Source organism: Chenopodium quinoa, unplaced genomic scaffold (assembly GCF_001683475.1).
Source record: "Chenopodium quinoa cultivar QQ74 unplaced genomic scaffold, ASM168347v1, whole genome shotgun sequence".
In the NCBI taxonomy this organism is placed as follows: domain Eukaryota; kingdom Viridiplantae; phylum Streptophyta; class Magnoliopsida; order Caryophyllales; family Amaranthaceae; genus Chenopodium; species Chenopodium quinoa.
Window position 1 is genome coordinate 1,036,857 of NW_018742881.1, and position 18,142 is coordinate 1,054,998.

General features: G+C 33.1%; 1 protein-coding gene across 1 annotated transcript; it reads left to right on the forward strand.

Annotated features, from left to right (window-relative positions):
- The first annotated feature begins 100 nt into the window (after positions 1–100).
- Positions 101–12,021, forward strand: LOC110726758 (beta-amyrin synthase-like). Its single transcript, XM_021906258.1, has 18 exons — positions 101–450; positions 2,754–2,939; positions 3,063–3,152; positions 3,263–3,460; positions 3,608–3,692; positions 3,825–3,991; positions 4,087–4,278; positions 4,380–4,493; positions 4,643–4,765; positions 6,235–6,357; positions 6,786–6,884; positions 8,064–8,120; positions 8,239–8,285; positions 8,455–8,598; positions 8,775–8,952; positions 9,315–9,392; positions 9,605–9,688; positions 9,825–12,021. The coding sequence occupies exons 1-18, from the start codon at positions 250–252 to the stop codon at positions 9,948–9,950; spliced, it is 2,292 nt and encodes a 763-aa protein (XP_021761950.1). The 5' UTR covers positions 101–249; the 3' UTR covers positions 9,951–12,021.
- Positions 12,022–18,142: the final 6,121 nt, after the last annotated feature.

Sequence of the window (18,142 nt, forward strand, 5' to 3'; positions counted from 1 at the left end):
TTTAGATATACTTTTTTTTTTGAGAAACATGATTTAGATATACTTCGTACAGAGTATATAAGCTTACAAAACGCGTGTTTGTGTTATATAAAACGAATTACGAGCATCATTTATCAATTTAAGTTTTATACAAAGTTTTATAGTGTATGTATATACTCTATACCCAATTCATAGTTGGATCACTGACAAAGTGATTTATAAATAAACTTTAATTTGCTCAGGAGATTGTACTAAAATTGGGATCATAAGATGTGGAGGTTAAAGGTAGGAGAAGGTGCAAATGACCCTTACTTATACAGTACTAATAACTTTGTTGGACGTCAAATTTGGGAGTTTGATCCCAATTATGGCACACCCGAGGAGAGGGAAGAGGTGGAGGAGGCACGTCGTAACTTCTATAACAATCGATTTGAAGTTAAGCCATGTAGAGATATTTTATGGCGTCTTCAGGTACATTTTCTAGCTTGATAATAAGATTGAGAAAATATTTGCCATACCTTTCTCATTGATTAAATATCATTATATATACAAGCAGGTATACTAATTAGGGTTAAGGTTAAGGTCTAAGGATACATTAATTAGTAAAATACAAACTAATAATATACACTAAATTATTTACATAATCTAACATTGATTATAAACTTGCTATTTATATCTAACTGATTATAAACTTGCTATTTATATCTAACTAATCTTGAATAAGAGTATTAATTTAAGTAAATAATGCAATACCAAGTACACTTTAATCGGGAGTGATTATATTTTGAAATCATATAGTAACTCATAAATTCATGAATATATGGAATATAATATAATATATTAATTGTTTTTTAAAAAAAAATAAAAAATAAAAAAACTATTGTAATAATTTAAGGTAAATAATAAAAATAAAAATATGATGTCTGCAATTAATTTAGGCGGGAAAATTTTTAACCACAACTTGACATGTGTACAATTTGAAAAAATGATGAAGTAAGCGGTTGTTGTTTTAGTTTATTAATAGATTATAAAAGTAATCCTAAAGATGGCTCTGGCTTGCCGAACCCACGTGCTTTGGGGTTAGTTAGACCTGGCTCATGGCTTGGCCCATGAGTTACATGTTAGTAGGGTTGTACACAGTTTGGTCTGGACCGTGACCAAACTAGACCAAATCGCATTATAGTGGTTTGGTTTGGTTTGGTTTTGATTTTTTTTTTTTTTTTTTTTTTTTTTTTTGTAAATACGGTTTATGATTTGGTTAGCTTTTTCAAAATTATAAACCAAACCAAACCGTAAACGAGTAAGCCGTATTTTAATATTTATATCATTTTAAAATAAATTAAAATAATTATATATATTATAAAATAAAAAAAATCAAAAAAACATGAAAAATCAAAAAGATAACTATAAGTGTTATTGTATTAGCACTTGATTATTAGTTGATGAAGATTAAAGATTTCATTTATAAAATATTCAAACGGCACTTACAATCAATTTTTGAGAAATTTAAAATTCTAACAAAAATATGTAAAACCCTAAAAATAACAACATCGCGGAATCGATTGATATTAGCCTTAACAAAAAACTTCATCCGAAGCAATACAATATATGAGTTCGCTCTGATTCGGCATAAAATCTGCAGATGCATAATTTTTTGGATGAATATACTTCCGTGGTCTTCTAAACTCCGGTAGAAATTGTGAAACCTTCGATCTTCATTCTTCAATAAACAAGTAATTAAAATCCCTCTACCATGAACACCATCTTAAGGATGGTATCTTTTTATTGAAAGCAATTAAAGAGATTTTGGGGCTTTCCACCGATAAAAATTAGTGGAAGCCCCTACAAAATTGACAAATAAAAATCAAAAATGAAGGAAATGAAGAGAAGTAAGGAAGGATTGAAGAAAAAACCCTAGCAAAAGAGGCTAGGAAAAAACTTCCAAGGGGAAACCCTCCCAAGGGAAAACCCTAGAGGGAACTATCTCTCTCTAAAAACTAATAATTTATGATAGTTATTTTTATTATAACTTTGTAGTACAATTTAATCCCTTTGAGCGAGCTAATTTATTAAACTTTATTATAAATTTACTAAGTATTATTTGTCAATTTTTAGGAAAAAATGTTGTCTAATCATAAACCGCAAACCAAACCGAACCAAACCGAATTATTACGGTTTGGTTTGAAAAATTAACCAAACCGTTTTTTGTGGTTTGGTTTGGTTTGGACTCAAACCGTACCAAACCAAACCATGTTCACCCCTACATGTTAGGTCGTGTGAGCTAAAATGTTCAAAAGGTTGACCCGTGCATGGCCTAAGATTCGCATGACATCGTGTTGGGTCGTGTTGGGCTTGTGTGCAGCAAAATTTCATTGGTTTTAGCGCGCTTTGTTTTGCGGGGCCAGATCATGTCGTGCCTTATCGTGCTTCTCTCAAATAAAGGCAGTCTACGACCCAACAAGCACAACGCATCGTGCCAAGCCTACATCGAGTCCATGTCATGTTGTGCTTTTTTCGAGCTGGGCTGGACCGACCCGGTGCCATCTTTAAGTACTCCCAACGAATTATTATTATTATTATTATTATTATTATTATTATTATTATTATTATTATTTGTGGAATGACACATGGCACACAACAATTTTTAAATTTATGATATAAATTATTAGATGCTAAATCTCTTTCTTTCATTTTGATGAAACAAAGTAACTTTGTGATTGAACATTTTATGTATACAAAAACCACTAATCATGCAATTAATCATTGAACCATAGTTCCTAAGAGAGAAAAACTTCAAGCAAACAATACCTCAAGTGAAGGTGGAAGAAGGGGAGGAGATCACATACGAAACCGCGACGACAACATTAAAAAGAGCAGTGAATTTATTTACAGCCCTGCAGTCTGAACATGGCCATTGGCCTGCTGAAATTGCTGGCCCTCAATTTTTCCTCCCTCCTTTGGTTAGTCCCTTAACAATATATTTCTCATTTATTATGTAATTGCATCATTTCATGACAAAGTTTTCAAGAGTTCGTTATAATGTAATAACATTTATATGTACATAAACATGTAATGTCATGCAGGTATTCTGCTTATACATTACAGGGGATCTGAATTCTGTTTTTGGACCAGAGCATCGTAGAGAGATTCTTCGTAGTATCTATTATCATCAGGTTAACTCATATTCTTCACAATATAATGATGAATTTAAGAGGTTTGACTATGGAAATATGTTTACTTTCCTAAGGAAAAATTGGACTAATCATAAAATTTATTGTAATAGAATGAAGATGGAGGTTGGGGATTGCATATTGAAGGACACAGTACCATGTTTTGTACTGCACTCAACTATATTTGTTTGCGAATGCTTGGAATCGGACCGGATGAGGGTGATGACAATGCTTGTCCTAGGGCTCGAAAATGGATCCTTGACCATGGTAGTGTTACTCATATCCCTTCTTGGGGAAAAACTTGGCTTTGTGTAAGTCAAGCAAGTCATATAACTACTATGTATTGTACTTTCGCATAAGTCATAACTTGACCATTTTTTAATATGTATGATTCATTCACTAATATGTGTGACTTGCAACAACTAAAACATATTTGATATTTCTACCCCGCCTTTTAGATACTTGGCTTATTTGATTGGTGTGGAAGTAATCCAATGCCGCCTGAGTTCTGGATCCTTCCATCTTTCCTCCCTATGCATCCAGGTATTAAGTTTCAGGATTCATGCTAGATATATATCTTGTACGGCGTAACACGTTATGTTTACTGCTAGCTAGTGATTATAAATAAAAATTAATTTCTTGACGATTTTTGTACCAAAATTTGATGTTATGCAGCAAAAATGTGGTGCTACTGTCGAATGGTTTATATGCCAATGTCATACTTGTATGGGAAGAGGTTCATAGGTCCGATAACACCTCTCATTAAGCAACTTAGAGAAGAGCTCTACAACGAACCCTTTGAACAGATTAGTTGGAAGAAAATGCGTCATTTGTGTGCACCGGTAAGATTATATGGCTTGGCCTTTATTCATGATTTTCAATATATTCGTAATTTTCAATAAACTAACTAATTACTATGTCGATTACAAAATAATAGGAGGATCTTTACTACCCTCATCCATTAATTCAAGATTTAATGTGGGACGCTCTTTACATCTTTACGGAGCCTCTCCTTACTCGTTGGCCTTTCAACAAGTTGATTCGAAAGAAGGCACTCGAGGTTACAATGGAACACATTCATTATGAAGATGAGAACAGTCGTTACATAACCATGGGATGTGTTATGAAGGTATCAATCGAAACATACTTATATAATTAATGTACGTGTAGCATGGGTGTACATGATTAGACAAAATTAGTACTTAAGATATAAATTAAACATTATTGTAGGTTTTATGTATGTTAGCCTGTTGGGTGGAAAACCCTAAAGGGGATCATTACAAAAAACACCTCGCTAGAGTCCCGGATTACATTTGGATTGCTGAAGATGGGTTGAAAATGCAGGTAATTCCATCAAAGAGGTTTTTATGGAATATACAGATTATACATACATGTACATGAAATTAAAAATTAATTCTCCAAAATTATGTTACATGATCATTACTAATCTAAAAAAAAAAAAAGGAGATGTGATAAATATAATATAAATGCAGAGTTTTGGAAGTCAAGAATGGGATTGTGCGCTTTCTGTCCAAGCATTGCTAGCTTCAAATCTTAGCCTCGACGAAATTGGACCTGCTCTTAAGAAAGGCCACTTCTTCATTAAAGAGTCGCAGGTATATTCTTTTCTATTGTCAAGTGAAATTTTCATGTGTATCAGTGTGGCTCCTTACGAGCATCACGCGCGCAATCTGGTAAGCTCTTCTGCAGTTGGCTCTAATGCGCTATACCTATCTGCATAAAGCTATTTGCATATAGATGATAGATACGATAGATGTTGTGTAATTGTGCAATAGAACTACTGACGATGATGCTGGTAAAATGACTATTACAAAATGTTGAGTTTTAGAAATATTTATTGTCAAACGACTTGATAATGTATAATTAGCCACAATACGGAATAAAGAGTTAAGTGATCATTATTTGATGCATGGAACACACCTCAAACATACAACATGACATGTTGCCAGGTCATCCAACGAATGACGTCATTAATTTCATCCCATCAACTTGTCGATAATATTATTTTATACCAAAAATATAGAAATTTAATTTATTATTTGGAGGAAAAAAATAGTCAAATAATATAAATTGTACATAAATTTTTGTACGCGGCCTGTTGTACCGTGCGGCATGGATTACCTGAGTTTCTTGGTCAGGGGTTACTCGAGTTTCTCGGTCAAGGGTTACTCGAGTTGGCGGGCGGATAACTCGAGTTTCTCGGTCAGGGGTTACTCAAGTTGCCAGGGTTGCTCAAGTTTCTCGGTCAGGGGTTAATCGAGTTGCCAGGGTTACCATACTTGTTTCTCGGTCGGGGATTACTACTCGAGTTTCACGGTCATGGGTTACTCGATCAGAGGTTACTCAAGTTGCCAGGGTTACTCAAGTTACTCGATTAGGGGTTACTTGAGTTACACCTGACTGAGTAACCCCTCAATTAACCCCTGATCGAGTAACCCATTTAGTAATCCTTGACAGAACCCCTCAAGTAACCCCTGATCGAGTAGCCTCTCAAGTAGCTCTTGACTAAGTAACCCCTCAAGTAACCCATGACTGAACTCTCAAATAACCCCTGATCGAGTAACCCCTGATTGAGTAACTCCTCAAGTATCTCCTAAATGAGTAACTCCTCTAATAACCCATGATTAAATCCTCAAACCCCTGATCGAGTAACCCTTGACCAAACTCCTTAAGTACGTAACCCTTGACCGAATTATTCGGATAACCCTTGACCAAGTAACTCAAGTAACCCCTGACTGAGTAATGCCCTAACCGAGTAACTCGAGTAACCCATGACCGAGTAACCCTAGACCGAGTGAACCCCTCTAGTAACCCCTGCCATAGTCTCTCAAGTAACCCCTAACATAGTAACTTGAGTAACCCCTAAAAAAAAACTCGGATAACCCTGCCGCATGATTTGGTCGGCCTGCTGCACCAAAAGTTGTTGCAAATTGTATAAGCATTACTCGTACAACATTATGATAATCCTATTTCAATCGGCCACCATAAACTTTTTAAGTTTTTAGTAAATATGATACGTACGGCTTAGCTAATTTTGTTCATGTTTATGTACTATATAAAATAGGTTAAGGACAATCCATCGGGCGACTTCAAATCTATGTATCGCCATATCTCCAAGGGATCATGGACTTTCTCTGATCAAGATCATGGTTGGCAAGTCTCTGATTGTACAGCTGAAGGCCTCACGGTACGTATGACCCCTAAACAATTCAAGTAATACTAGTAAATTACAGTTATACAAAATTTATTTTATAGTTTTATACTAGGGATACCCAGTCAATTCCCCAGATAAACAAATTACTGGGGGTATAATTGTCTTTTCAAGTACCAGTGGAGGGGTATATGTATCTTTTCATGTACTAGTTGAGGGGTACATGTGTAATTTCCTCACCAAACAGTAAAAGCAAAAAAGCAAATAGTAATTGGACAGCTCACTAAAAGTACTGAATAAATTACCCTGTTTTTTCAATATATTTACAAAAATGCCATCAAATTAACAAAAATTCGTTTAATTGGCAGATTAACTTGTATTTTCCCGTTTTATACATTATGATGCTTACATATTTATATTCAATTAGTTATATAACAACCTCGGGTTTCTTCTATAAAATATAGTGTTGTCTAATGTTTTCAACATTACCCCCGGAGATCGTTGGAGAAAAGATGGACCCTGAGCAACTTTATGATTCTGTCAATGTTGTGCTTTCTCTGCAGGTAAATTAAAGATTCATTGCTATTGTTAATACTCTGTATTCTACTCAGTATAACCGTAATTAATTTGATTGATATTGACCAAGGGTTTAACAATGTAATATGGCAGTTTTATAATTAATTGTCAGTCTATCATGTTGGATTAAAGAGAGTAAAAACCATGCATGTTTTTTGGTAATTGATCAGTTTAGTCCACAAAGAGGTTGTCCTAAAACATTTGTCCACAGTGGGTTGTGGAGTAAACTTTTTATTTCTATTTTATCATAAAAATCAGCCTACATCACAAGTAGGTTGTGACCAATAACGATTGCCCACAAGTGGGTTGTGGAGTAGACTATTTCACGTCTTCATACATTCACCTTTTGGCTTTCTTTATTCATCTCTTGGATTTTCTTGTAACCTCTCATTGAATTGGATGTTTATGGTGATTTAATCATCTTTTGATGTCTAGATTCACCTTCTAGCTTGAAACTCCATCCTTATAAATTTGGCTTGGTTATCTTCTTTTCGATGTACATCATACACAAAAAAAACTAGCTAAACACATTTGTTCTTTGGGCATAAGTTTATATGGCTCCACCTCTCATCCAAAAGTGTCTTTCAGTGAGAGTAACCTAAGTGAACTTACCGGCAATACAATGTGCACCTCGATTGCGTCGGAATTCGTTTTCAAAGGCAGTGATGAAGTAATGCCACACCATCTTTCTTTTGATTAAATAATTACATTATTCATTCTATTATTTGTATCCTTTGAAACACTTATTTTACAACATATCACACACCTAAACTTTTAATTTACTTACAATAGTTACATAAAATTTTCCAAAACATAAAAATACCACTTTTTCGTCTATTTAAATTACTATTTAAATTAAATCACTATTTTCCGTCTATTGTCAAAATTCTAAAAGCTACTTGAAAAAATATCAGCATTTAAATCACGGCCAAGTGGCTAACAACCAGAACTCTACACCACCTCACTAAATATAAGTACAGTTGTTTTTCTGAAGTCAGCTATGCCATAATTCAATGTTACTTTTTTTTTTTTTTTTTTTTTTTTTTTACAACAGCAAATGCATAGTAATTCAATGTTACTACGGTACCAAGTAAGCAGTAAAAACAGTACGGAGTAAAAATTATGTGGGCATCAATTATTTATTTATTTATTTTAATTATTCTCAGAGTAAAATTGGCGGGGTAGCTGCTTGGGAACCGTCAGGGGCTCAAGAATGGTTGGAGGTGAGTACGTTATTTTCATGCAACTCATTGATCCAAGTACTAACAATGTTGATAAATTTTCCAATCATTAAATATGATTGATCTTGGTAAAAATTCTAATTATTTGTACAATCTCCAGATTTTGAACCCAACCGAATTTTTTGAAGGCATTGTCATTGAATATGAGTGAGTATTACCTGTAAATCTGTAATTTACATTTTACTTGGTGTCACAGTACAATTTCTACACTGTTATTATGAGTTTATTTTTCTTTCATTATTATGAAGTGATATTTTTTTTTTCTCTCTCTTTTTTAATCGATTAGTAGTTTACTAATAAAATAGAATTATAATAGTTATGTAGAATGCACGGGTTCAGCAATTCAAGGTATAGCTCTGTTCAAGAAGTTATACCCAGACCACAGGAAGAACGAGATCGACGATTTCATCGTAAATGCAGTCCGGTACCTTGAGAACGCCCAACATCCCAATGGAGGATGGTATGTTCGTTGTTAAAATGAAACTTGATTACGAAAATACTATTATGAATAATCTAGCTATGACATTTGTGTATCAATGTATTATAGATGGAGTAGTACATATTAATGTTTGTGCGCAATGTGTACGCGTTCTTATAGATAATTTTAATTTGATTAATAGCACAAATTATACGTAGGTATGGAAAATGGGGAATTTGCTTCATATATGGGACATGGTTTGCTCTTGGAGGGCTGGCAGCTGCTGGTAAAACGTACTATAATTGTGTTGCTGTTAGGAAGGGTGTCGAATTTTTGCTTGCTACACAAAAGGAGGATGGTGGATGGGGTGAGAGTTATATGTCATGTCCCAAAAAGGTATGTTATTAACCTTATAACTACGTCCAATGCAAATTAGTTGTCACGCTATTAGTTTAAAGCTAGCTCGTTACTTAAAACAGATTGTGTCTTCGCACATACATATAAAACAGCCATAGAAGACATATAGGGCTCGGTGTGCTAGCATTGTGTCACACTAAGACGAGGTGTTGCGACCTTCATGCATGCTAAACCCCTGCCTTATTTTACAATTGCACACCTGTTTGTAAAGATTTGATAATTCGTTTTACCTTTTTTTGAACGGTTCCTTTGTACTTGATAACATAATTCAATACTTTGTTCATTTTTTTTCAATTGTTAATTTGATATTTAATTAACGATTTTTGATTGGTAAACCACAGGAATTTGTGTCAATAGAAGGAAAGTCCAATTTGGTTCAGACGGGATGGGCTTTAATGGGTCTACTTCATGCTGGACAGGTATTAACAATTCACGTGTCATTCAACTTCACAACTATTATATTTTTACTTGGCTCTTAAACACCGGATTATAAAGACAAATAATCCTTAAGACTACACCTAACTTGCCTTTTAATTCCATTTTTGTTTTTTCATCTTATATACTTTGTATATGTTCGTTAACAATTACATTAATTTATTCAAATTTCCTAATCAACACTTCAACATTATAGGCGGAGAGGGATCCAACTCCCCTACATCGTGCAGCAAAGCTTTTGATCAACTCACAACTCAAAAATGGTGATTTTCCTCAGCAGGTAAAATAATTAACCTCCTACAAAATCATAAATTTAAATTTTGTTATTTCGCAAGTTACATATTAGTTATTTAGTTACAATATTTTATACTTCGAATGTTAATTAACTTAATTTTACTCTTGTGATTAAAAAATAGGAAATAACAGGGGTGTTCTTGAGGAATTGCATGTTACATTATCCAATGTACAGGAGTATATTTCCATTGTGGGCACTTGCAGAATACAGAAAGCGTGTTCCATTACCTTCTATCAATGCTGCCTAATCGAGTTTATTTATTCCTAGCAACATTGAAATTATTGTTACAATAACTTTGCCAAACAATAATTTTTTTATTTAGTATTCCCTCTGTTCCCGGAAGAACGATATATTTGACCTAATTTTAGTCCCAAAAAGAATGACCCATTTGTTTTTCCAATATTTATTAAAATCACAAAATTACCAATATATCCTCAAATATTTTTGTCATATAGCTCCTTCTCCCTATTTTACCTTTGTACTCCCTCCGGTTTTTTTATATGCATCACTTTCTATTTAGGGGTGTTTTTTATATATGCATCACTTCTATATTTGATAACTTTATACTATATTTTATTATCTCTCTCTCTTCTCAAATACCCCACTCAAAATATTTTATCATTTCACTCTCTTTCATGGTCCCCACTTATATTATTAAATAAATCATTCTATCTCACATACTATCTATTTCATGACCCACATTGTACTTTTATCAAAATAAATTAATCATCCACTTGCCCCACTTGCACTATATAATATTGAAGCAAATAACTTTCCTAAAACTCCGTGTAAATGCAAGTGATGCATATAAAAAAAACGGAGGGAGTATCTTTTTAGATCTTTGTGCCATCTCCTCTCTAAATTTCTAAACTTTTTTCTCTCTCCTGATACCATTAATTTTTGGAAATTTTGGAATTTGGTACCTCAAAAATGGGGGTCGTTGAATTTTGGTATCCGTTTAATTTATTTTTTTATTTTAATACCCATTAAAGTGTAAAATTATAAGTTTTGGTACCTCCGTCTATGTTCCGTTAAGTTTTTTATTAGTGGGGCCCATTATCTAATTATTTAATAATTTAATTTATCAAAAAAAAGAAAAAACATTTTATAAAAAAGCTTTAAAAATTAAAAAAAAAAAAAAAACAAAAACACCAGCCTGCCACCAGCCACTGCGCTGCCACCCTACCCCTGTGCCGACTTCCGGTTGTTAGTGGCCGAATTCCTCGGGCACCGATGTCGGCGCCGTCCACCCCACCCCCTCCCTTTCCCTCCTCCAATCTCATCCATAAGGGTCGCACCCCACCCCACCCCCTCCCTTTCCCTCCCTATTTTCCCCTTCCCCGAAACCCTCACGCAAACACCCACCGTCTTCCCTCCCTTCCTCGTTCCTGGTTCCGGCGGCAGTTGTGGCTTTGTGTAGAATGAATCATCACACCGGAACCAAATCAAGGGTTTCGATTTTGGGGTTTTAGGGTTTCGATGTGGTGGTTTTCAGATAAGGTGGGTCACGGCGACGTAGGGGAGGGAGTCTGGGCTGCCGGCAAAGTGGTTTGAGGTGGTGGCCTGGATTTCGGCTACGGTGGTCGGAGAACGGTTTCGGTTCAAGCTAAGTCAGGAAGGGATGGGGTGTGGTTTTAGTGGAAACAATGGGCACCGATGCAGGCTGGGGGGGTCGACGCGGGGAGGCAGGGTTGGGTGGCTGTTGCTGGGCGCGGGGTTGGTCTACCGCCGGCGGAATATGGGTGGCTAGTGGTTTTAGTGGTTGTTTTTTAAAATGTTTTTTCTTTTTTTTCAATAATTAAATTATTAAATAATAGATAATGGGCCCCACTAACGGATTACTTAACGGAACATGACGGAGGTACTAAAACCTATAATTTTACACTTTGATGGGTATCAAAATAAAAATAAATAAAAAAAATTAAACGGGTACCAAAAATCAACACCCCCCATTTTCAAGGTACCAAATACCAAAATTTCTTTAATTTTTCTTGTGTTTTTCCATACATTTATACTTGCAAATTATTAATGACTTGTGTTTTCTCATACATTTGTACTTGCAAATTAAGTTTCTTAATACTCGCAAAATTAACCCAAATGAGTCGTTCTTTCGGGGACGGAGGGAGTTATTAGTATCCCTCCTTGCCTTAAAAAGTAAGAGATTGCGCTTATAATTAATGCACGGACCAATATGCCCTTCAAAATGTTTGTTTACGTTCCTACCCCGTATGTAATTTCTTACATTTATATCCTTCCACGTGTACAAATGTAATAATGAGTGTTCATCTTTCTCTCTCCTTACATTTATGTACTTTTATATTATTTATTTATATTATAGGTAAATTTAGAGTTCACCTCGCATGATCGAAATTAATAAGATGACTCTATTAGATGGATGAATTTGAAAGATCCTTCTACTCAATTAATTAAAATAAATGAAAAGTGAAATAATAAAATTTAAAATGTTTGATATTTAATGGAGGTTATAGTTTAATTTCATGACAACTTATCAGTTGAACAAGCAAAAAAGTTGTTTATTTGTGAGGGTCAAAATTAACGACTTATAGATAATTATGTTTAAATGACATTGAGACCAATGAAATGAAAATGATGATTTTGCCGAATTATATGTATTAGGAAGAAAGGAAACCAAACTGACTACGGTGAAAAAAAAAATCAAGGGAATTATCAAGGGTTTAAAGGCTACAATTGGGGTTGTATAAAGCTTTTTCTACTCCATAGTCAAATTCACGTTTTTGGAAGAAAGTTGAAAATGCAAGCTGATTACTTTATTTTCTCTTATTGCTAGAATGTTATTGTTTATGAGAGTTGGGTGTAACTGTTCCTTTTTTTTTTTTTTTTTTTTTTTTGAGGAAACGCTTATTTAGTTTCATATAGTTAATCCCATATAATTTATGTAGAGTAATTACTAGGTTGGGTGAGAGTATACGCAAATATTAAATGCTCCCGAAAACTTTTCTATTATTATATGCATATGCAATGATAAATTACATGTTAGTATATAATATGTGCTCTATGATTTTTTTTAACTATGTTTAATTTATTCCTAATTAAGTTTGTAGATGTTTTTGCAATATTGTACTGTTGAGTAATTGCAAATATGTTTCCAATGTCGTGAAGAGTTTAAATACAACCCAATATAAACATCAAGAAAGGGCAAGCCACTCCGCGCGTATCGTAATGTTTCCAATGATACGTGTAAAACAAATGCAAGAGTATAGCTAGTACTAGTCTGTGGATGCATTATTTATAAATTAAAAGTACAAGTGTTTTGTGTACTATGTACCTCTTTTTTTCAGTTGACACTGTTTGACTATTGCACCATTTATAAACTTCACTTTGACTAGATTTTGTGATTTATAGCTACCGATAAAACATAATCATGTGGGTTCTTATTTGAGTCGTTTCAATGCATATTTTATTAATATCCCCTTTTATATCTTACAATGTTTATAAGGGTCGCTACCACCAAAAGAACATTGGTTCTCCTATTGATTTTATAAGGCCCTTTGGGTGACAAGCCTTTGTTCTTAATTGCATACAAAGTACTCCATCTGTCCCTAAATTACATTTCTACATATAACATTTATTCCTCATATAATAGAGAGAAGTAGGAATAATGTAAATTAAGGACGGATCGAGGGAGTATAATTTTATTTCCATTCCTTCAACTCCCTTAATTTTTCTTTGACATCTAGTTCTTCTTGTCGTCTTATAAAGGTCATCCTATACAAAGTTCTCCCAATAAAGGTACTCAGCATCAATTCCATAAGATGGATCTGTAACATTAAATAGGACTAGCTTTTTGTGAAGAACTATCACTAGTAGAAAAAACGCATTAGGCAGCGGTTCAAACCCGGTCTAAGGCACCGGTTTGAACCGCTGCCTATTTGAGGGGTGCCAAAAACCCCCTATTTGGCACCGGTTCAAAACCGGTGCCATAAACCGGTTTTGGCACCGGTTAACCGATGCCTTAAATAATTTCGCGGAATATTTTTTGTTAGTGGTAGTTGTTTTAGGCACCGGTTAACCGGTGCCTTTTTGGTATTTATTTATTTTTTTTTAAAACTTTTTTCTTGCAATAATAATAAAAATAATATACAAACAAACATGAAATACGAACCAAACACAAATAAATGGTGAAATGCGGATTCTTGAAAATGTTATATTCAACATTAAAACAATGGTAATTCAACAAGTAAATTGTTATTGTACCATACAAAACAAAACAAAAATACAATGAATTATAATTAACTCAGAAATTGAAATTGTAAAACAATAAAAAAAAAAATATTTACAACATCAAAATAATATTCCAAAATCGAAATCTTGAATCCTTGTTGCTTGAATTAACACCTGCATAAATTAAAACCCATAATTTATTAAAACTAAAAAAAAAAAAAAAAAAGAAGCGAGAAGCAAACCCAGAAAACTAATGCATGAACGAGAAAATCAATTAACCCAAAATCAAACCCAGCAATCGATTAAACCCAGCAAAATTAGGTTACCCCATAATTTTGCTGGGTTTTCTGAATTAATCGATTAATCCCAGAATTCAGAAAATCGATTAACCCCAGAAATTCAATTAACCCCAGAATTCAGAAAATCGATTAAACCCAGAAAATCAATTAAACCAAGAAGCAAACCCAGCAATCGATTAAACCCAGCAAACCTAGAAAATCACTTAACCCCAAAACTTTCGAAAATCAATTACACCCAGAAATTTCGAAAAATCAATTAAGTGCAAAAAATGACAAAATCAATTAACCCAAATAATTCCAAGATCAATTAATTCCAAGATCAAATAATTCCAAGATCAATTACCTCACTCTAAGATAGCATGCATTTCACAAGAGCGAGGCGAGCAAGAAGCACCTACTGCGAGAGGGACGAAGCCGGGCTTAGATGTAGTTTTTAGGTCAGAAGAAGAGGACAGAGAGGGGAGAGAGATAGAGAACAGAGGTCGGAAAGCTGAGAGGAGAAAGAGAGGAGAGAGAAGGAGAGGCGCTCAGTTGGAGCCTTGGAGGAGAAAGAGAGGAGAGAGAAGCTAAGAGGAGAGATAAGGATGTTAGGGTTTATAAATAAACAATCCGGGTTTTTTTTTTTTGTAACACCGGTTCAGTGGCACCGGTTCAAACCGGTGGCCTTGTTATTTTTGGCACCGGTTTGATCTGAACCGGTGCCATTGTTCTTGGTCTAAATCCCCGCCCAATTTTAGGCCAGTTTTTGGCACCGATTTGGTCTGAACCGGTGCCAATTGGGGGCTGCCTATTTGTATTTTTCTACTAGTGTATGTTATACATTTCAGTTTTTGTGAAAAACTACCTTTTTCAAACAAAAAAAAGTTGTAAGAAACTACTACCTTATAAACACTGGGTTTTGTAAGAATCCACCTTATAAAACACTTAATGTTGCAAAAAGATATATTTTGTCTAATTATTCTCAGGAATAAGGGACGTTTTATAACCCATTTTCAATCATTTTTTTTTCTCCTTTTCCTACCCAATTTCTCCATAGCATATATATATATATATATATATATATATATATATATATATATATATATATATATATATATATAATGAGAAGGATCTTATAATGAGAAGGATGAAATGTGCATTTATTTTGAACTAAATGTGCATATATTTTCTACAAAATGTGCATATTTGATTTTGGACCTGATACTTTTTTTTGCAAATTCTGGAAAAACGAGAACTTATGCACATTATGTGCAAAAAATATGCACATTTAGTGAAAATTTTATGCACATAAAATCCTTCTCATTTGACCCTATATATATATTGTAAATTAAATGGATCGTCAAAGGAGAAGATATCTATCAAAGTGGGATTGTTTTGGAATAATCAAAATGTAGGATTATTTATGGAAGATCGAGTAAAGGTGAAATTATTAGTTTTCATCTATCCTTAAAAAATATTAAACGATGGATCTCCTTAAAATATGTTGGAAGTTATTAAGATAAAAAATATTAATGCATTTTTTAAGACATTAATGCATATTATTTTAGTATTGAGATTTTGGTGGATTTTTTTGAAGTGTTATCAAAATGAATATGTTTTTTTTTTTTTTTTTAGTAATAGTAATTGCAATCATGTAAGGGCTTTTTGTCAAAAACTACGTAATAAAACCATATTTTGCGAGAAACTACGTAATAAAAAAAATGATGTAATAAACTACCTAATAAGGGTTAAATGTTGTAAAAAACTAGATGCTAGCTAAGTATGTTACTTAGGCTTTATCAGGTAGTTTCTCACAAAATTTAGATTTTATTACACCTCTCTAGCTTTAGTATTTCTTATCACTAGTATGTGTTAGCATCATAAAGTATTGCAACATAACTTAATGTTTTTACCCTACAAAAAGGCTGACTGAGATGTAGATTCCTTCACAATAAAGGTTAATTAGTGTGAATCCTTTTATATGCATGCCTATAATTAGAATTAAAGCTGATGACACCCCATACGCAAATGCTTCAGAATTGTAACTCACAAAATCTTGAAAGTATTTGTACAATAACAAATTTAGAGTGTCATTCTTATCATAGTAACCACCAGGTATGCTGAATATTGAAGAGAATGTTTTCAAAATAATAACCGTTGGTACCACGAGAAAAATGTTGCATTTATATTTCAAACTCTTGAATGACTTGTCGTTATCATTGCTTGCACATAATTTAGCATTCTTTTTCTCTTTAAATTTTGCATGATCCTCTAACCAATCTAGTCATATCAATGTAGAAGACAAAACTTTACCATGCGTGCTATCTAACATCAAATCTATAAGATGAATCTGACACAATTAAACACCATCATTCAGCTATCAAACAATCAATAATATGCATAACAGTAGAAGTGAGTTTTAAAGACATATATACCTATAAAGGAGAGAGACTTTTGATATCAAAATTTTTCATATGCTTGACGAATAAATCAACATGTAACTGCAATTTTTTGTTTCTTACATTCACATGTTGATACTTCATCAAATGATGAAAGACGCTGGAAAAATAAGAACCTTTCACAGCAAGACAAATCCCCTCAACATTCATGGTATACATTACAGCAATGTACGGGTCAACCAACTCCATATTTCGTACAATATTCTCCACTTCCAACACAATGTCAGGATGGCGTTTTCTTCGACATTGTATCACTCCAACGTCGGTAGTTACGGGGTCAATTGACCCCGCTCATTTTTTTTTTTAAAAAAAAACACATTAATTTATTTAACGTAATTTGTTAAATAATTTTAATATATATTTTTTAATATTGTATGTGTAACTAACTTTATACTTATATGATAAGTGCATAATATATCATATTTTTAGTTCCTAATGTTAGTTATATAATCGTTTTCTATTAGTTATTATTTTTATGAAATTAGTCACTTTAATATTTTTAGTTCTTATTTTATGTTATATCTTATAATAATAATTGATACTTAATATTATGTTGTGTGTTTTTGGTAGGAAGACAAAGCAAACTAAATAAGGTGGACTTAAATTGACAAATGCAAAATAGCTACCAGAATTCCACTTGTATTCACCACTCAAGATCATTTTCCATTAAATACAATGAAAACAAGAAAAAGAAAAAGAAGATAAAAAGGAAGAAATTGGCGTGAAAAGCATAGCCCTAAATTAATATGTTTTGGGTAAAAATACCCTATCCATGTGGACTAATTAGAGAGGGTCACGTGTCAAGATTAGGCAGATCTAATGAAGTACGTAAAACCAAGATGAATGCATGACAGTTTGAATAATCTAATATAAGAGACATTTTAATGAGTAAATCAATCTAATATAAGATACAATTATTTTCTCTTGTATTTAGTAATGTATCTAGTTAATTAGGTTTAAGGCTACAAATTCATAACAATGAATCGATCAAATCAATCTTAGGATACAGTGAGAGAAAGGTGAATATCAATTTCTATTCTATATATACACCGTACATTGTATTAAAAAAATTTAAACTCGTACATCACATTTTTCAAAACCAAAAAATTGAAAACACCGGCAAATCTACTTTTGGGATTTAATCAATTAATCGACAATCAACGCATTTTAGGCCGTGTTGGATGATTTATAAATGCTTAATACAAAGTATATATTTTGTAGAAATTCGATCAAAGATTAAGATTGTTATATTTTAGCTAGAATTGTTTTTTTTTTAATCTATTTTTGGAATTTGATCCATATATATATATATATATATATATCCCGCCCTACTTTATAAAAAGTAGAATCTTGCTCTTATGAATAGTTTTGTGACAATTATAACCCCAAAAATGTGTATTTACACATTTGCCCCCATTTAATATTACAAGATTTTTTTTAATATTATACATCTTCTCTTTGTTATTACGTACTTTTTCATCTTCTCTTTGTGACAATTA